Source organism: Ictidomys tridecemlineatus, chromosome 2, assembly GCF_052094955.1.
Source record: "Ictidomys tridecemlineatus isolate mIctTri1 chromosome 2, mIctTri1.hap1, whole genome shotgun sequence".
NCBI lineage: Eukaryota > Metazoa > Chordata > Mammalia > Rodentia > Sciuridae > Ictidomys > Ictidomys tridecemlineatus.
The window spans coordinates 169,402,274-169,424,147 of NC_135478.1; the positions used below are offsets into that span (position 1 = coordinate 169,402,274).

Consider the following 21,874-nt stretch of genomic DNA (forward strand, 5'->3'; position numbering starts at 1 on the left):
GGGGCTGAGGAGAGAGGGAGAAAGGATGTTTCTAATCAATGAGTATAAAGTTACAGTAAAGCAAGATGAATAAGCTCCAGAGATCTGCTGTGCAACATTGTATTTGCAATACAATAATGTATTAGATACTTAAAAATGCTAAAAGGGTAGGTCTTATGTGTTCTTACCATAATAAAATAAAAATTTTAAAAATATATACAAATTATAGTTATAAAACGATGTGAGCCAGGTCCAGTGGTGCACATCTACAATCCCAGCAACTCACGAGGATGAGGAAGATGGATTGTGACTTCAAAGCCAGCCTCAGCAATATAGGGAGGCCCCAAGAATTTAGCAAGACCTTGTTTCAAAATAAAATATAAAAAATGTCTGGGTGTGTTGCTAAGTGGATAGGTGCCCCTGGGTTCAATCCCTGGCACACACACACACACACACACACACACACACACACACACAAAAGTCACATGTATTTTCATAAAATCTGAAAACTACTGTCTGAATTCTACTTTTCCCCAAGTCTCTCCTTTCACATTCATTCAGCTGTTGAATGATTCATTTACATTCATTTTTCATCCAGATGAATCAAATATCATCCAGAGCAACCAAGGGAGGTGTGATGAGGTTTATCTGAAAAACTGCTGAATGAGCCTGTAGATACATAGCAAAATTTAATGAAGCCAAAAGTTTCAAGAATTAGAACAAAATGTTTGGGTTCTTATGTGGAATGCACTGCTCTTGGGAATTAATCTACCTGATTATAGATAGGTACAGCTTTAAATCTGAATCCATGTTAATCTCTTCACACAGCTGTTCCAAATTAAAGCACATTCACTTTCTAATCTTTACCTGCAACAGTACCATTTCTCAGGGCTCAACCATGTGTACAAGACCTCCTCAAAAATGGTGCCAAAACCAAAATGAACTCTATCATAAAGTCCAAACAAATGAAAAAGAAAAGTAAAACCAGACACAGAGTTGAAAGATAATTCCCAGGACTAGCAAAATTAAATATATTTGATTTTCCGTATACTCACAAAGAGGTTGCTTAGCAATACAAACTTAAGATTACCTGTCCAGCTAGGAAATAGTTCTTTGGTTCTTTACTTAATTTTCAATTCATGAAAAAAGAGGCATTTAAAATTAACAAAAAGAGAATTTCAAAATACCTAGTAAACTGAGTAAGAAGAACAAATGGGAAAAAAGCCATGTGATAGATGTGCAATAATTTTCAAAATAAAGATTGCATAGCTAAAGTTATAACTAACAATGTGTATTGTCATTAACTCATTTGATTTTAAAGAATTTTTTAAATTATGAGAAAATCTTTCCTGTATTACTTCCAAATAAAAAGAGAAATATCCTACAGTCTATAAAAGTCTAATCCAAGTTCCAAATGACTGCATACCATAGTCAGAGTGAACATTAACACTTTTTCAACAGACAATAAGAAAAACAACTCAGGAAATAATTCATTGCATCCTCTGCTAGTTCTCTGCCTGACTTTTGCATCAGGCAAAAATGAAGTCTTAGAAAGGAATGTTGAAACATGATAATGAAGGGCATGTAACATGTAAAGTAGTTAATATTATTTAACAAATGCATTGCATCTAAGAACTTTCATTTCAGATATTTTCATAATTTCAACAGTTTCTGAGATTTTTGGCTTTAGAACAGATGCTCTACCCTTTCTTATAAAAATGATATGTATTGGCTTTCCTGAAGTCACTGTACGGCTGAGAACAATGCAGCTGACCCTTATAGTGGAGAGGCTAATCAATTTAAAGGCATATTTAGTGCACATTTATATGCATGTGTGTGTGTCCTTGTTTGTTGACAGCTTTTGTATACATTTTTTTCTCCTAAAATTTATGTTGAAAACTCTTTCCTCACTCTGATACATTTTAATAATATTACATTCATGTATTTTAAAGACTTCTTAATTTAGTATCTAAAGCAAATCTTAGGCACAGTGAACTTACCTTAGGCACAAAGAAAACGAATGATAAATTAAATTTAGAGTGCAGAAAGTACTAAATTATATCATCTTGACATGGGATAGCCATTGTTTGTGTTACAAAATTTTCAGTAGAGGTGATCTGTCCTGCTGTTTCTATGCTGCCTTCTCTTCTCATCAAGAACTGTGCACAGTGGGAACATGGGGTAAAACTGATAGGATATTTCACTCTTTCATATGGCACCTTGAAAATACAGACATAAGAAATGACTGGATTGATGGCACCTTTCCTTTCACACTAATCATTCCAAAATGATTTTTCTGTGTACTCTGATTATCAGTGTAAGTATAATATTTTGTCATTATAAAAGTTGATTATCTTAAATGAATCCCTGCATGCCTTAAACATCTCAGCTGATGATGGTCTTTACAAAGCTACAAATTGCTTGGAAATGCAATGTGCTCATAGCTTATTCCTCCTTTATCAAGCACAATAAATCTATATGGAAAAAAAGAAATTCTGACCTTACTTCTGTATTGCCTTAAAATGTGAGAGCCATCCATTATAGTTGGTAGTAAATTTAAAAACCCCTACAATCTCAAAGCATGTACTCACATTATATATGTATATATAAAATGTGAGAAAAAATATTAGCTGGGTTCTTTAAGGTGGCATATGCAAAATCCCATGGGACAACTGTATTTTGTTTTCTTTTTAAACAGTAGTTTTATGTTATTTATTTACTTGAACACATTGAACAAACATAGATTAAATTCTTGCCTCTGTCAGAACTTTGGACACTTCAAGTAAATCTATCTTATGTAGACACAACAACATTTAAATAATATTGTCCCCTTGACATTGTAATTTGTTACTAAACAATAAACACAGTCCAATCTGCTTCTTTAAAAATATGTTATATTTATTTATTTATTTATTTTTTCTAATCAGTTATACATGACAGCAGAATGGTCTTTGATTCATTGTACACAAGTGGAGCATAATTTTTCACTTTTTTGATTGTACACTAAGTAGGGTCATACCATTCATGCAATCATGCATGTACCTAGGGTAATGATGTCCATCTAATTCCACCATATTTCCTATCCCCATGCACTTTTCCTTCCCTACCCTCTCCTTTGGCCAATTTAAAGTTCCTCCATTCATCCCATGCCTGCCCGCCCCCCCCACCAGCCCCACCCCGCATTATGGATTAGCCTTAGCTAATCAGAGAAAATATTTAGCCTTTTTTTTTTAAGAATTGACTTAATTTTCTTAGCATGATATCAATTTACCTGCAAATACCATAATTTTATTATCTTTTGTTACTGAGTAATATTCCATTGTGTATATATACCACAGTTTCTTTACCCATTCATCTATTGAAGGGCATCTAGGTTGGTTCTACAGTTTGGCTATTGTGAATTGTGCTGCTATAAACATTGATGTGGCAATGTCACTGTAGTATGCTGTTTTTAAGTCCTTTGGGTATAGACCAAGGAATGGGATAGCTGGGTCAAATGGTGGTTCTGTTCCAAGTTTTCTATACTGCTTTCTATACTAGTTTCATACTGCATTCCAGATTGGCTGCACCAATTTGCAGTCGCAGCAGCAATGAATGAGTGTGCCTTTTCCCCCACATCCTTGCCAACACTATTGTTGCTTTTATTCATGTTAACTGCCTTTCTGACTGGAGTCAGATGAAATCTTAGAGTAGTTTTGATTTGCATTTCTCTAGTTACTAGAGATGTTTAACATTTTTTTTCATATATTTGTTTATCGATTGCATATCTTCTTCTGAGATTTGTCTGTTCAGTTCCTTAGCCCTTTATTGATTGGATTATATGTTGGTGTTTTTTTGAGGGGGGAGTGTTATGTTTTTCAAGTTCTTTATATATCCTGGAGATTAGTGTTCTATCTAAAGTGGGTGTAGCAAAAATTTGCTCCCCAAATGTCGGTTCTCTCTCCACGTTATTGTTTCTTTTGCCGAGAAGAAGCTTTTTAGTTTGAAACCATCCCATTTATTGATTTTTGATTTTATTTCTCGCACTCTAAACAAGTCTTGTTAAGGAGATTAGGGCCTAATCTGACATGATGAAGATTAGGACATACTTTTTCTTCTATTAAGCCTAGGGTCTGTAGATCTTTTTGAGGTAGGAAAGATTAATGTTCCACAAATAGAAAATATTACATCGTTGAATTCTGGAACTTTGTAGTCATCATCCTCACTATCATCTTCATTATGGTAGCTAAAATTCATGGAGCTTATAGTTTTTATGTGTTATAAATACAACCTTTATTTTTTATGACTGGAATGCTCATCTGATTAAAAGTATCATCATCATCATTGTCCCCATTTTGGAAATATGAAAGCCCAAATTACAGAAGTTAAGTAACTTGTTGAAAATCAACAACAACTATGAGTCAGAGTCAAGAATTTCATTGATAGCCTAAATTTCATACCCTCATATAGAACGAGCCTGACTGGTCATCTGTCTGTGTCTTTCATCTGTGTGTGCTGATCATCATTTGTCCACCTGGGAGCCTGTCTTCTAGTCAGGCAGCTGGGCTTCACCCCTCTGGGATACATTCCTCACAGCTTCAACAGCCTAAGATAGATAGTCAGGACTTTGTAGGTTGCAATTACCTTTCAGATCATTTGGGCTTTTAAAATAAATGGTGACACAAGAATTTGGACACTTTCATTTATTGTGTAATGTAATAAAACTAGAGATGGGGCTAATCAAACACTCTGAAACATTCAGTCCCATTTAATATTTTGATAGGCTTACTACCAAAAATTTTAGTGCATAGAGTAGATTAATACAGCCCATCTCTGACATCATTTTTCTAACATGTCTCAATAGCTGAAGCTTTTATTTTAGTTTTGCTGGCTTCCTTTCTTCAAAGACTCACTTCCATTATTCTTTGGAGATTTGCCTGTTGTAAATTAAACTTGAACTCTGGGTAACTGATAATTGTTGAGGTGACAGTTTCCAGTAACTGAGTTCTGCTGGGAAGAAAATTCTTAGGACTTTTTAAAATAGGTTGACCCTGTGGCTTTGGAAAACTCTTAATTGAAGAAAAGTATTTTAGTATTCAACAAACGAGACAAAACAAATTATAAAACAGATTAGCAAAAGTCAGAAACATAGTGTAAAGTTTTGAACTAATGGCTTATATGGAACAAACAAGTAGTATATTTTAAATAATCCAAATTTACTTAAAATTAAGGTTATTTTTGAAACAAGTAGTCCAGACTCATATACTTTGAATTATTGGAATTATTATGTTGAGAGAAAAAATTATTTTTAAACAACTAAGGATAAACTACATAAATTTACAACTAATAATGACTGATTTTTTTAATTTGCCTAATCTTATCTACCCCAAAATTATTGTTACTTCAGTGAATATACTTTTACACCTAAGGGTGAGTTGAGAGTTATAAGATTTTTGTATTCTCTAGGAATAACAGAGCATGTAGATGCTATAAGTGTAATAAATGTCCTTACATTTTGCCTAATTTTTTTTATTTAACTCCAGCAAGCAAATGTACTTAAAAAAAAAGATTAGATATTTACTCAAAGTATAATGAAACTACCCAAATTCCAAAGTGTGAGATGACTATAAGTCCAGCTTCAGTCTGCTCTTCCTAAATATCATAATGAACTGACAGAGTTCAATACAGAGAAGAGAACATGTCTCTAGTCTCTGTAAAATGAGAAACTACTCATTTTGTTTATTCAATTTCCTTTCATTTAATATTTCCATTTATGTGTACAGTATTATAATAGATACTAAGTTGTACAATCTTGGAATTCTTTTATCCCAATTTGATATTTATTCAATGCTGTTTTCCCACATTACCTCTGTTAAAGCCCTGGGCTCTGCGCATTATGAAAAATATATGTGAAAGCCATTTACAATGGATCATGTATGTCTAATACGTGACCCTGTGAAGAAAACTTCACAGAAATACACCGTTTAAAATAAGAGCCAATTTAAAATCACACTAGCTGAGAAACTTATAACTGAATATGAATATTTCACTTGGAAATTCCCAGTGTGCTTTTGTTTTATGATTATAAATGTGCTACTAGACATGAACTAAATAAATTTCCCTCAGCAGAAGTTGAGTCTGCCATGATACAGGCATAGTCTAAAGTAGGTAGTTTATACTTGAAAGTTCAGATAAAATATTCAGCTTGTGTGACTGACTACTGATTTAGTGTTTTGAGATGTTTTATATATCTTTTAATTTTTGTACAGAACAATACAAATGCACTAAAAAAGCTCTACATTTATACCCCATCTTTGAGATTAAATTCACCTAAATTTTAAATTGTGCATATTTCAAGGGTCGACTTTATTTCTCATTTCTCCAAAATTATGGATAAATAAGAATTACAAATTTAAAGAAGTGGAAAGCATCTGAAGGTGGGAATAATAGTCATCTCTGGCTTTGGGCATCTAAATTTTCAGAGTTCAGTAATTCATTGACTGCTCCACAGGGTGGCAGTAATATAGTACATTTCAGGAGAAATAAAGCCATTTGTAATTCCAAGTGAAAAATCAGTGCACGCAGATTTTTCTAAATTTTGCCAATCCATTATCTACATGCACTATAAAACATGTAATGTAATTTTTTATGAAATCAGTGGACTTAAAGTTTTTAACTACATAATTACCTAACATGTATTAACAAAGACAAATTTAGCTAAGACTCAGCACCTGGGAATGAAATATTTGTGTATTGATTTTCATGGTGGTATAAAGAATGTGTGTAAGGCACTATTGTAGATGCCAAGTTTTGAGTGACATACACTTAACTTTTTCTCAACTAATTATATATTTATAGCTGGGTGTTGTAGTGCACCCCGGTAATCCCAGTGACTCAGGAGGCTGATGAAGATGATTTCAAATTTAAGACCAACCTAGACAACTTGGGGAGACTCTGTCTTAAAAAGTCAAATGGGCTGGGCATATAGTCAGTAGTACCTACCTAGCATGTAAGAAGTCATGGTTCAATTTCCAGAAATAAAAGTATACATATATTTAATAAAATAATATCAGAAAGTTCTAAGATAATCTATAGTTTGTAAAAATTTTTAAGTGTATATGTATGTATGTGTATACATAAACTTGAGGAAAAATAAACAGGTATGATAGATTTTGTAAATATTTTAATGGTAAGACAGTTGCAAACATTATAAGAAAAGAGTAAATTTTTATTCTTGAGATTTTTAGTATCTACTGGGAGAAATTTTTCAGAAAAATGGTTATTAAAAAGTCTGCAGCAAGGTAAGTGAAAAATTGAGAAAAGAGGTACAAGTTGAACACATATAATAAGCAAGGCAGTCAATCAGCTAATGATTGGCGTACATTTAAATGTCTAGTTAACATCTAAATAACCAAGAACCTATGTGAGAAAAAGAACAAAGGGGGGGAGTACAATTTAGGATGCTTAAAATTTTGTAATTAAATATGACTGGATAGACACCCAGCTCTGATCCCAAATTCCTTAATTTTGACAACTTCTGAAGGCTCCATGTAGGCAAACATATGAGGGTTAGATGAAACTTTTGTAGTAAAACAAAGCAATCAGTCTTTTTCTACTGGATATTTTTTAAAAGTTAAATATTTATTTGGACTATTTGAATGATAACATTTATCAAAATAATCTCACAGTGGGAGTCTAAGTGTATAGCCTTTCAGTTATTACAAGTGCTTACTTTCCAGAGACATAGACATAATTCACTTAGTCATATTCATTTAATTCTTTAAACTGAAAAGTATCTTGTGAAAAATATTTCACCACAACACTATTGTGGTTACAGTAGACATAGCTAGTGGTGACAACTAGACACAGCTGTGCTTTGTTTGAACATCTGAAACTTGACTTACCAACCTTACTTATGAAGGACATAACCAAGTGCTCTCTGAAGCATCTGGATTTTTTTTCCCCTGTTCTGAATTCATGTGATGATTGTTTAAGGTATGGCAGTCAAATTGAATTAACAGTTAGGGTGGTCAGCCTGCTTTATAAAAACACTTCCCTTTAGGGGTAGGCTCAACTATGTAAGCAGTAACATGATTTTCAAATATATAGAGCAACCTAAAATGACCCAATTGGAGAAATAAAGAAAATGAAATTATTGCACTTAGAGGGAGAATTCCTAAAGATAGAAGAAGGGCTAGAGAGAACATGTGTGCATGAGAGCGGGAAAGCCAGCATGGGCGAGTGTGAGCGTCCTCTACCTTTAACCTAAATCCAGTCATTTATCCTTATAATTTTGAGCTAATTAAAACTTAATCACTTCCTACATTACTAGCTAAGGCAAACCTGAATGACTTAAAGAGTGGCTCAGATAAAACCTTAACAAGAGAAATAGCAACATCCCAGTATAAATGTTGGGGGCAGGGATTATTAAGATGTCATCTGTGTGGCCAAGTCCAATAAAAGAAAAGAAACAGATGTGAAGTCTCTGAGATTTGTGCTCTGTAATCATGTACAAAAGATTAAGCAATTAGAAAATGTCAATTCAAATAGACAATTCACAGAAATTAGGAAAAGCTAGGAGCATATTTGCCTATTTATCTGTGTCAGCCATCTTTTCTAGAAAATAAGTCATATAATAACATCATAATTATATGTGTGCATCTTAAATAGTTCCATGCTGTGAAAGTAGCCAACACTGAGTTGACTTGCCTTAAGCAACTAAAAGTAACATGACCTTCTGTATACATTTTCCTACCTATGATATACGGAAATATTTTTTTTGCCCTCTCTCCATATGTGGGTGATATAACCAAGTGAGACAGGTTTAACCAGGTCAAATTGAGGTGGACCTGAGAGATGCATTCTCTACTAATGAAAGCTTAATCATGCTCCTGCCTGAGGACTGGGATATGATGCAGGACACCAAAGTGCTAATCTAAATTTGGCAATTGGAGTCTATGTTTATAGAAGGCTATGTGATTTCCCTCTGGTGCCCTCCTGAATTCTTTATTCGCTTAAATTTTTCTTGTCATATGAAATTAACTGGACAACTTTATTGTGTCTTGCTGTAGCTATTTTTATTTGCCATTCAATTACATTTTTTTCAAGCCTAATGGATACTTATTTTTCAATTCATCTAGGTACGAGTGTTCACATTTTCAGTTGGTCAACATAATTATGACAGAGGACCAATTCAGTGGATGGCTTGTGAAAATAAAGGTAATTATCTGTTTTCCTGACTATGTTTTATTAGAAGAAAAAAATGGGGGTGGTAGCTTTTTAAGTTTACATTTTCATATAAAATAATCTATAGTTGTACCTAACTCTTATAGGAATCAAAGCAATAAGATTTTTGTGTGTGTGTGTGTGTGTGTACCAGAGATTTTACCCAGGAATGCTTCACTACTTATCTACATCCTCAGTATTTTATTTTGAGACAGGGTCTTGCTGAGTTGCTGAGGCTGGCCTTAAATCATGCGATTCTTCTGATTCAGCCTCCTTAATCACTGTGATTATATAGGAGTGCACAATAGCACCCAGCTCAAGGCAAAAAGATTGTGAACATTTTTTTATAGTGAAAACATAATACATTTTTGGCATTAGCATTATATTGCAAAAAATTACAAAATCATAATATTGTAAATTCATAAAAGGATGTATTGAATAATAATGATATATAATAAATATAATTTTATATGGAAAAGTAGAAATAAAAGAATATCTGAATCTTATAAAACATATGACAGTGTGACACATGTGAGCCTGTTTTTGAGTTGCTAAATTACTGTTTTTTGAAAAATGTCTCATACATTCCTAGATAAATTTTGTGTAGTGAGCCCATATTTCTTTTGTGCCAGAAAAAAAAATGTTATTTGAAAAATAAACTGTGATACCGTAGCAACTAAAAGAACCTGAAGTATTCTCAGAGTTATATTTAGGCAAACATTTTATGTGTATGTGAATATGTGCATGGATATATATGCATATATAATATATATATATACATATATAACTATATATCTACATCTTTAATAATATGTATAGTGAAAATATATTTCACTATGCCATTTTTCCTACTTATTTATAGAAGAATATTTATTTTACACTATCTAAGAAATTCAGTAAAATTTCTCATAAAGCCTGTTCGTATGTTGCAAATATTCATTTATCAAATATCTTCTGAATTTGTCAGTTGTATATATATTTCAATGTTTGCTTAATTTAGCAGTGAAAAACATATCCTTTTATCCTACAAAGACATAAAACAATTTTGTCTATTATAATGAAATATTTATATGTATAAATACATATATGTATTTCAGGTTATTATTATGAAATTCCTTCAATTGGAGCAATAAGAATTAATACTCAGGTATGTTTATTTGAAACTCACTTATAATATTTTTTCAAAGTTTAAGATATTTTTTTCAGTTTAAATGTGCTCAATATAGAAATAAGAGATGAAAATGAAAAAAAAACACAAAATGTTACATTTTTTACTAAAATGCTGAGTATCATAATGATGGATTTTTATTTCATTAAGGTTCCAAGTGTTTTCAAACATCCAAAACTCAGGTAAAAACATGAATAGAAATATGAATATGTTATTTTTCTCACCATAATGAATATAATCAAATTTACTAACAGTCTCATGTTAATTGGAACTTGATTCTGTTGCAGATCACTTAAGTAAATTTCTTAACAATATAGAAGTTAAACAATAATTATTCTTGACAAATTATACAAGGCCATATTTATTTTCAAATAATCCCTAAAGATCTACTTACTGATTAAAATAGTTACAAGGAGACAAGTTTTCTAACTCATTCAATTGAAAACACGTATATTGAGTAATTTTTTGTAGGATTAGTAATGAAGTGAATTTAAATGTATATTATTTTCAATTCATAAATTATTGTTTAAAACCAATCTCAATTTTAAACATAACTGAGAATCTACAAAATAAACTAAGTCACAATTTAGGATAAATAACACTGCCTTTGTGGAAATTAATACTGAATACATTGAATGTTGAAATGAAACAGCAGCTGCATTTGAGTCTCATGTCTAGATTTGGCACCATATTTCATTTATTTTTTGATATGTTTAAATGTAGTTTTGAATTCCAGCCAAACAATCTGTGATATGAAAGCAAGTATGTGGCTGCTTTATTATTTCAAATTTGTGCAATTTCACACAGTAAATCATAGTGCCTTAAATAGTTTAGATCAACATGAAACAATTCATAAGGCATGTATTTCACTTATCATAGGCTGTACCTTGAGAAACAATGTTCTGATTATTGTTGCTAGAAAAAATGGGGGTAGATATATTATGTAAATAAGTCAAATATTGTTGATTCAAAGTATGGAGACTTACCACTTATTAAATGCCCAAAATAGGATTAAATAATTCACTCTGTTAATAATTTGATTCCGTATTCATTTTTAACTCTAGATTATTTTTCCCCCTGTGGAAATTTGTTTTTTAAAGCACATAGCTTTTCTAGTTTTTGAAGCATAGCTTTTTTTCCTCTTTCTTTCTTTTTTCCTTTTCTTCTTTCTCTTTTCTTTTCTTTTATAAATAGGAATATCTGGATGTTCTGGGGAGACCTATGGTTTTAGCAGGAGACAAAGCGAAGCAAGTCCAATGGACAAATGTCTACTTGGATGCACTGGTAAGAGATTGGATGTTAAACTAGACTGCCATTAAAAAAGAACTGACTGTTCTTTTTTAGGGGACATTTCTCTTTTCCCGTTTAAGTTAAACTCTTTTTAAAATTCCTTCTATCACAAGCTTTTGTAGCCAGAATTTAGATAATTTGAATAGAATTCTAGATTTGTATGTAATATGGAGCTACAAATGTAAAGTATTATTTTGTTTTGTAGTTAATCCATTGAGAATGAAGAATTTCCATCCTGGAATGTTGAATGTATAGAGATTTTCATAACTTGTTGAATTTTAATGTAAAAAAAATGCTCAATGCCATGTAAATTAAAACCTATTTCTAAAGATTTTAAAGAAAGTATTTTTAAAGTAGATGTCAGCTAGTAGAAATGTACAACCTCAAATGTAATCAGACTCATCAATATTAAGAAGTACATTCTATTAGGCAAAAATCTTATCATACATTGAAATCATTACAGGCCTAATTACCTCTTCATACTCTTCATATGCGATCTTATGCTTTAAATTCAAATCCAAACATTTTTAATGGAAATAGGATATTGGTGGTTGGTTCTGGTGTGAAACAACATGCCAAAGATCCACAGAACAACTGACATATTAGAATAGGTATTCCACCACACTTTAAAGCAGTAGTTCTCAAATGGGGTTAATTTTGCCCTTCACAATTCATTTAGAAATATCTGTATATATATTTTTGATGGTCAGGGCTGGAGAGAGAGTAACTGCTACTACTGGTCTTCACAGACAGAGGCTGGAGATGCACAGAACAGTCCCATTACGCACACATGCGCAAGAAAAAATTATCCAGCCCTAGATTTTGTAGGATCAAAGTCATGTTTTGATGTTATTTTTATTTTCCTAATATTCAATTTATAAAGATTTATAACACTTAAGATTTATTCATATGCTTAATCTTACTTTGAAGTCTTTATTCATGCTTTGCTGGAACAACATACTGGGGAAAGCCAAAATACTAAGTCCTAAAAAGTAACTGCTGATTCAGTAGTACCCTTTCCCCTACTTGGAGTCCAATTATGTGCTGTTACTTCTTTTTTCCATGCAATGTTGAACCCAAAGGGCAAAATACAATCCATTTAGAGTTACTTATCATTTGATTCTTATAAAGTAAACATATACAGGAAGTTGGAAGAAAAATAGGCACTATTAGCAGTGGCCTTGCACGCTAAGAAAGATAAAGTGAGGCTTGCTTACCTCAAGTCCTAGCTAAAATTACCACCCAATGTTCCTTCTTGACATCACTTATTTACTTAAGGTCACATGGTCATCTAAAGCTATGGGCAAGATGTTTCACTTTTTTAAATCCATCCAAGACAGTGTATGTTAGGAGGAGCCAATAATTATGCCCTGTTGCTTTCCTATGACCAGAAGTTCATTAACCAGAATGTCTGCATTGCTGGTAAGGTTCCTACTGATAGCAAAAATGACATTAGAAGGAAATGTTAATTCTAAATGTCTGTTTACAAGTTGAAACTAAATGTAAAACAAGAAAAGAAATGGAACACACGAGTTGGCTATGCAGTGCACACAAATAGAACTTTTTTTTTTCTGGTTTCAGAATAAGGGACCCATTGTATATTTCTAAGTATTTTTTTATAATCACTTTATAATTTATACGGCAGATTCAAATTATGTTAGACAAATCCACAGTTTTATTAAAAAGGAAAAGGTGTAATATTTGAAGACAAAGTGTAATATAATGTGAAAAATTCAAAGAGCTCTGGTGTTTCAAAAGAAAAAAAAGTTATATGTCTGGGGGTGGAATGGGACATAAAAAAAATAGTGATGTTTTAGCTAAACATATGAGTTCAAGTACGGTTTCTTTAACTGATGGTGAGGAGAGAAACCACATAAATATAGTATAAAATTGGGGAGTGTACTGGATATATTGAAGGACTGTTGTCACCTATATAAGTAATATGATATCAGAACAAAGGAGGTAACTTGTAGAGGGATGATTTTATTTGGGAGATAAAATGAGTCTCTTTAAATAAAAAGAGAGAGATGAAAAGAGTTGGGTTTCAGAAAATAAATATTAAAACCAAGGAGATAGAAATCTTATATATTGTCTTGGTTTTTATTCTCTAGAAATACTGGCAGTACTGATAAACACAGTATACTTTTGGGTTCACTTGATAAATGAGGGACAAAGTGGAAATTGGGTGCCAATGAATTCATCCATGGTTATCTTAACTCTAATATGTTAGTCATCTAGGACCTCATTTGGGGGTATATGACATTTTTAGAAGCAAAGTATAAAATTCTATACAAATGGAGAAATGAGGCAAAGATAAAGACTACATCCATATCTATATTTTCTATCATGACACCAATTTTTAAAACTTTTTTTAGTCACTTTTTGAGTTTTTTGACCAAAGTACATGACAAAACAAAACAACAACAACAACAAAAACTCAGAGGAGAAAAAGTTTGTGAGGCTCAGTTTCGGAGGTCTCAGTCCATAGAAATCTAACTCCATTATTCTGGGCCCAACATGAGAAAGCATAATGGGGAAATACCCAGTGGAGGAAAGCTGCTCAGCTCAGGATGGGGTCAGGAAGCAGAGAGAGCAGAAGGGGCCAAAAGTAAGATGCACCTTTCCAGGATATAACTCCAATGATCCACTTCTTAAAGCCACTCCCCACCTGCCTATAGTTATCATCTAATCCATTCAAACTAGGATGGACTGATTAGGTTACAACTCTCTGAATCTAGTCACTTGACTTCTGAATATTCCTGAATTAACCCAGGCAGTTTAGGAGAGACACCTCACATCCAACCATAACATTCTACCCTGGGCGCCCCAAACTTCATTTCTATCTAGTAATGCAAAATGCATTTAGTCTATCTCCCAGAGCCCCATTGTTTTAACAGTTTTAGCATTGCCCAAGAGTCCAACTTCAGAATCTCCTCTGAGACTCAAGGCAAACTCTGAGCTGTGAGCCCCTGTAAAATTCAAAAGCAAGTTACATGTATTTGATGTATTAGAGTCGTACAGAGCAATTATTCCCATTCCAAAAAAAGGATGAAAGAAGGGATGGACCCAAAGCAGAGCTGGGCAAACAGTTTCCCAACTATACCTACAGCATCTAGGACACTAGGCGGCAATATGGTTATTTTCAAAGGGTCTGGTCAGCTCTGCCACTTTGGCCTTGATGGTTGTACTGCACATAGGCTCTCTTTTAGCTTGATCCTCTCCTAAGTCAACAGCTTTTTTTTTAGTAGACAGTCCACATTACTGGAATCTCATTTCCTAGGGTCTCCATTCCAGCTTTGGCTTCCCCGTAACCCATTGCATTCTCAGGGACAGCCCACAGGAACTCCAACCCAGCTACACTTGCCTGACTTCAGAGGCAAAATCTTGGTCAAAGCCTACATGACCACTTAACTTTATGCAAAATACTTAGCATCTCTTTAGGGGTGTTCTCTCTTCAATAAGCCTATTTTCCTTATCCCCAGCTTCTCATGCACATTTCTGGCCAAACCACAACTCCTTTCCCTCTGTTTTCTGCTTTCAATTCTCAATGTAAACCTAGCTAAGAGCTGCCATAATAGCCCTGCCACTGATTGAATGCTATTTTGCCTTGAAATTTCCTCCACCAGATTTATTAGTCCATCACTTTTAAATTCAACCTCACGTAAAGTCTCAGGACGTGGGAAAAATGTAGCCAAATTCTTTGCCATAATCCATAACATGAATGACCTCTAATCCTGTTCCCAATAGAGTCCTCATCTCCCTCTGAAACCTCACAAGCACAGTCACATTTCTGTTGGCACTCTGTCTTCTGATCTCCCACCAGAGTTGCCCATTAACATCCACTTTCAGTATTCTAAAGCTTTTTCAGCCCGCATGGCCAAACTTTTCAAAATTCTTCCTACCAACCAGCTCCAAAATGTTGGGAACCACATGGTCACTCAGTGCCAGTGTCTGTTTTAGTCAGCTTTTGTTTCACTGTAACCAAACTACTCGACAAGAACGATTTAGAGGAGGAAATATTTATTTGTGGCTCACAGAGGTCTGAGCCCATAGATATGGCCAACTCCATTACTCTGGGCCCATGGTGAGGCAGCATATCATGGGTAAGGGCCCAGCAGAGTTAAGATGTTCAACTTATGGTGGGGTCAGGTAAGAGAGATAGAGAGAGAGAGAGAGATGGGGGGGGGGAGAGGAGCACACTCAGAATGGGCCAAAGTGAAGATACCCCATTATTCCAGGGTACCCCATTGACCTATCATCTTTGAGCCACTTGCTACCTTCCTACAGTTGTCACCCAGTCTGTCCAAACTAGGATAGAATGATTAGGTTACAGCTGTCACAATCCAGTTACTTTACCTCTGAACATTCCTGCATTAACAGAGGCACTTCATTGGGGACCCCTCATGCAAATCGTAACACTTTTCTTATAGATTGCAACATATATAGAAAATTATCTAAAGTAATCTTCACAGAATTATCCTCTGGATACCAGCTTTATGAATTTCTGATCTGACTTTCTATTGAGATAGAATGTTTTCACTGAGAATGTTAATTTGCATAATTAATTAAGGATCTCTTCATTCAAATGTTGTTGCTTAGGATGAAACAGAGAGCCAATAGGTATATCATCATGTACTGAACTATCTGTAGCTATGCCAGCTTATCTAGTGTCTTGTTCTGCTGCAAGTTTGTGGATGATTGCCCTCCTCCCTGAATCAGTTTTCATTGCTTTAGGGCTTCTTGCATGCACAAGTAAAAACTAAAGCCTATTTAAGACATTCTCTCCATAAAACCACACTGTTACTGGAATCAGATCAGAGTTTATGAGGTTTGAATTGGGGGTTATTTTTAAGGAGATTACTAATATTTTCTCAGTTTTTTAGCAAATTCAAAATTTCTTTAAAGAGTGATTTGGTGAAAATGTTGTTTTAACATGAAATAGTGGTTATGCATACACAGAGAGACACACACATGCTATGGATATCAGTAATTTAAAAAAACCTTCTATTTTACATAATATCCATGTATTCTTTTAATATATGAGAATATCAATCTGCTGATTAATCGAATGGAATTATTTTGTTTTGCTAAATTGCTTCATGACTAGACTTTCATATTTGCCATTTGCAAGTTTATTTTTCTACATTACTTTCTTAAAATGTAATATTTATTTTGGGTGTTATTTAGAATTAATACTTCTTTTGTACAGCATAGCATGTATCTAGAGTGTTCCAGAAATGCTATATCAATAGCTTAGTTCTTTTAGTACACATTTGTGAAATAGCATGAATAGTTTGGGTTAGGGCATTAAAAGTTAAGAATAAAACCACAAAAATGAAGTAAATCATTTAAAATAATATTTTTATTCTATTCTGCTTATGGAGGGCCCTGATGGTAGATAAACTGTCTCTGTGAAAAAGAGCATGGAGGGTGGACAGTTACTAAAATGTTTAGAGGCTAATGAATCTTTACATAAGTAGAATATTTTTATTTATTTGCAATGCACACTGGAATAATATTTCAAATCTTACATGCTTTAATAGCTGCCTAATAAGTCTTTATTATTTCCAAGACATTTTCATTGATATTTTGAAAACACAAAACTTTGATATTTTGAAAACACAAAATGAGTTACAAGTTATTTGTGGCTCTTTATCAAGTAACTATAAAATGAAGTCTTGTATATCAAGGTCTAAGGCAGTAGGACAAAGTTCAAATTGACATTTTCATTTGCCTTTTCTCTCAATCTGTTTTTAGGAACTGGGACTTGTCATTACTGGAACTCTTCCGGTCTTCAACATAACTGGCCAATTTGAAAATAAGACAAACTTAAAGGTTAAAAGTTAATTGATAAAATTAATAATAATAAATGATAAACTGTGATGTTGAAGCTTAATGTGGATAAGATACTCCTGTAAGGAAATGCATACAGTGTAACTGTCTTGTGAGGCCAGAGGTCAGTGGCAGCAGCTGCCTGTGTGATAACCACCTGGGAAAAGGAAGCTCAGGTCAAACTCTCTGTCGCCCCAGAGTCGAGGTTGAGCTTTGCTCTATTTAATTATGACCTGATGAGAACACAGAGTCAGACTCTGGGAGTAATTACATGATAAATGGTCAATACTGTGTGCTCATTTTTAAAATGCATTTGATGTATTTATGAAGTTTGTGGGGTGCAGGGGAAGAAAGAACAAAAACTATAATGATGTTTTATCAGGTGTATATAAATGCATTTATTGAATCCTTACTCTTCCAATTCCCAAACAATAGAATTTTTAGTCATAATTCAAGTATCTGATTTATAGTTCTTTTTTCCTGTTTTTTTTAAGATACAGAGAAAATACTTAATGAGTTTCTAAAAAATGTTAGATTTTTGTAACACTGGTAATATTGTCATGCAATGAAATACTATTTGAAAGTTCTGAATAATTATTTTAAAAATCATGTACTTGTTTTGTTAATTTTGGTTTAAAAGTAGTGATAAATTTTTATTTCTCAATTTGATTCAGAATGAATTTAAGAAGGCAGGAGTTAAGAATTTTTAATAGCAAATGTTTATTTTATAATGTGATACTATTTATTTGAAGGGAAATTTATTTCTAGTGCATGGTTTAATGAAGTCTGCTACACTTAAGCATTATTTGTACAATTATTGTAAACCTCAGTTGAGCTGCTTATCTTAAAAATATAGCCATATCCAATATCAGTTATTTCTCTTTAGGGTCCCATTACCATTCTTAAATGTCTGTGAATTCTAAAAATTGCAATTCATAATGGAGCAATTTTCATATTCCTCATTTGCATTTAAGATCTCAGTATGGTCTGTCTCTGAGATGGCTTTAATTTGAGAGTTTAGTGCAGAGTAGGATTATTTCATGGCAAAAGAGCATAGTTGTTGACATGACTTTAATTTTATAAGCACCCACACAGAGTTTAAAGTGTTTTTTGTAATTTCTGACTAGATTTTAAATTTTGTTTGTAAACACATTTTGATTTATTACTTTATAATTTATATAATTCTATTTAAAACAAAGTTTTATGACTCAAAATTTTAACACAATTTTCATTTTTATTTTCCTTAGATGAGTATGATAGTTATTTCCAACATAGCTTCTTGACTTGAAATTAAAACCATGATGCCCATTATATAGAGAAGTTATTAGCAGCAATTAGGAACACTGTCTTGAAGATTTGATTATTAATAAGGTCACATATTTTGAAGATAGTTACAAAAAATGGGCACTATCATTTGTAAGAATATGGTGTTTCTTTATTCCATACTGGTCCAACTTTTAAATTGAACGTTTTTGTGGTTTCTTAATTGTAATATACCACAAAATCAATGCACAAACATGCACACATATAGCTACAATAGCCAACAATGCAATAAATAAGCATTACATAAATAAATATTAGGAGAGAAAGGTACAAAAAGTATCAAATGAAAGTTTTCAGGTATCTTAGTCATCAAGATTTCATTTAAGTTGAGTAACAGTGATAATAAAACTATGGAAAAGATCAAAGCTGAGAATCTTTGTAAATTGACACCAAATTACAATCTGTGCACACTCGCACACACATACACACATTTGTTTACACTAGTATGGAATACAACCATTACTACAGCAAAAGGATGGATATATATAATTATTGTATAGAAATATATAATTTGGGGTACAAAATAAAATACTTTTTGCCATCTTGTTACAGAACCAACTGATTCTTGGTGTGATGGGCGTTGATGTGTCTTTGGAAGATATTAAAAGACTAACACCACGTTTCACAGTAAGATACAATTTACTTTTTTGGTAACCTTTCTTGTTCTTAGAACTGTGTATTAATTTATCTTGTCTATAAAGTACTTAAGTAATTCTGAAAAAATGATGTGCAATTATCTTAGCAAAGGAGCTAAATATCATCCTTAAAATAAAAAGTAGAAATAGAATGTCATCCTTTAGCATGCTCTTAAATGTGATAAACCAATTAATTTAACGTTTTTTAAAAATTATGTGGATTTCTAATTGTGAGCATACATCTCTAAACTTTTTGATTATTTTTCAGCTCTGCCCCAATGGCTATTATTTTGCAATTGATCCTAATGGTTATGTTTTGTTACATCCAAATCTTCAGCCAAAGGTATGTATATAATTTGTTTACAATGCATAGTATTTATAGAATTGATGACTCATGATCTTAATAGGATTCTCATTTTAAAATTCACTTTTATAGCATTAAATACAAAAGAATAGTCTGTAATCTGGTTCCCTTATTAGATGACAAAAGCACAGATTCTGACATGTGAAGAGGTAAAAGCATTTCCCTTACCAATTTAGATGAACTAATATTCTTATGTGAAAGACAGCCATTATCATCTCCTGAACCTACTTTCACACATCACATGTGTGACTTTGAAGTGAAGGCTGTGAAGGTGTGCTGCTGCAGACATTCCTGTGACCCTCCTAAGCATTAGCAATGTTCCTTTCTGCCCAGGATGCATTACCCATAGCCCTTTTCTTCTGATAATTACTCTGCTTTCCATCTCCCAGACTATAGTTTCACATTGGGGCAGGCTTGTAAATACCTAAGAAAAAAATTAAATAAGTAAAATGTATATGATGGGTTTCAGAAATGGGAAGTGTAGTTTTTACTAAGTGAGTTGTTCTGGAAGCCATAAAATCCATAGACAAACTATTTTATCCTAATATTTATATCTACTTTCCCAAGATACAAAACATTTTCAGAAAATACTTCATTCAACTCATTTCATTTTTCACTAATGCTTAAAAAGGTGTTATGGCAAAATTTATTTACCTACATTTAGAATTAGACAAAATCTTATATAATGGAAATTTTGTAAACATTTTTAAGTGACTGGTGAAATTTGAGGATAATGTTGAAAATGCTCTAAACCATGGAGACTGTTACCTCCTTCTCTCTGTCATGGATGTTGAAAGAGTCTCAGATTAGTAAACACAAGTGTACCCACACATACACACATGAAGTTGTGACATTGAAATATTCAAAACAGCAATAAGGACAATTGATATTGAGTTACATATTAAATGTGATGATTTATTTTAGCATCTTAATATATATCTTAATGTTTCTATATTATTTCTTCTCACTTTGGAATTTATTGCCATATAAGATCCATCGTGATATAAATGTTTGCTAAGCATACATGGCCATTGAGCATCCTATATCATGTTTAAACATATTCTTTTTATAAAAGTTTACAATAGTACTTGTCTGTGTTATTAAATTATTACACTTCTTAAAAGTATGTCATTTAAATTCCTCAATATCATTGCTTATGATTAGGTAATCATGCTATGGTTTCTGTCATAGTTGAAAATATCTAACTTTCTAAATCTCAAAAAATGTTTAAACTTTTCAAATATTATTTGAACTTTGTGTACCCAGTGTATTTCAGATTATATCTTCTTAATTAAAGTAATCTAAAAGCAATATAAATATAATGTGCTAAGGAGTACAAAGAGTCCCAATTTTTCTGATTATAGACCTTACCCTTTCCCCAAAGGAACTATATATGATAGAGATATACAAATAACAATTTAAGTTTTAGTTTTCATTATGAAAAGGTAGTAATTTGAAAAAAGTTTTAACATCTTCTGTAATCTCCTAATGACTACTATTTATATAGAAGGTATTTTATCACTATTTGATGATGTTAATATGTATTCAACTCATATTTGGAATAATCAATATATTAAAATTCATAAAATTACAAAAAATATATATTTCATAAGATTTGCATTAAAAACTAGTTGACTTTTTTCTTCCAGCTCAAAAATTAGCTCTCATGTTTTGGTATTGGATTTTATTAAAAGTAAGCATGCAACAGTAAGATATTTTTAAAAATACTCTTTTAGGAAATTATTTTAAAAAAGAAACAATTCTGAAAGGTCAACATACTGTCTTTCCTGAAACTTGTGAATTAAATATGCTTGTGCACTCTCATATTTAGCAGGATAAATATTATGATTTTTACTTTGTAAGTAACAATGTATGTTGTACAGATTAATATAAGAACCTCACAAAAGAAACTATATAGTATGAATGTTTCAGAAATTGACAAATACAAAAAACAATATGGTAACAGATGTTATACCAACAAACTTAATCTTAATTCTTTCATCAGAAATTCATCAATACAAATTAAAGAAAATGTAGCTATATCCATCATACCAATTATTAATTAACAAGATGAAAACC

General features: G+C 32.5%; 1 protein-coding gene across 1 annotated transcript in view; it reads left to right on the forward strand.

Annotated features, from left to right (window-relative positions):
• Cacna2d1 (calcium voltage-gated channel auxiliary subunit alpha2delta 1) overlaps positions 1 to 21,874 on the forward strand; it is a 448,394-nt gene that overhangs the window by 370,100 nt on the left and 56,420 nt on the right. Inside the window, 6 exon segments of the mRNA XM_078040138.1 lie at positions 9,099 to 9,177; positions 10,281 to 10,330; positions 11,546 to 11,635; positions 17,399 to 17,476; positions 19,349 to 19,423; positions 19,700 to 19,774. Of these exon segments, the coding sequence (XP_077896264.1) occupies positions 9,099 to 9,177; positions 10,281 to 10,330; positions 11,546 to 11,635; positions 17,399 to 17,476; positions 19,349 to 19,423; positions 19,700 to 19,774 (447 nt within the window).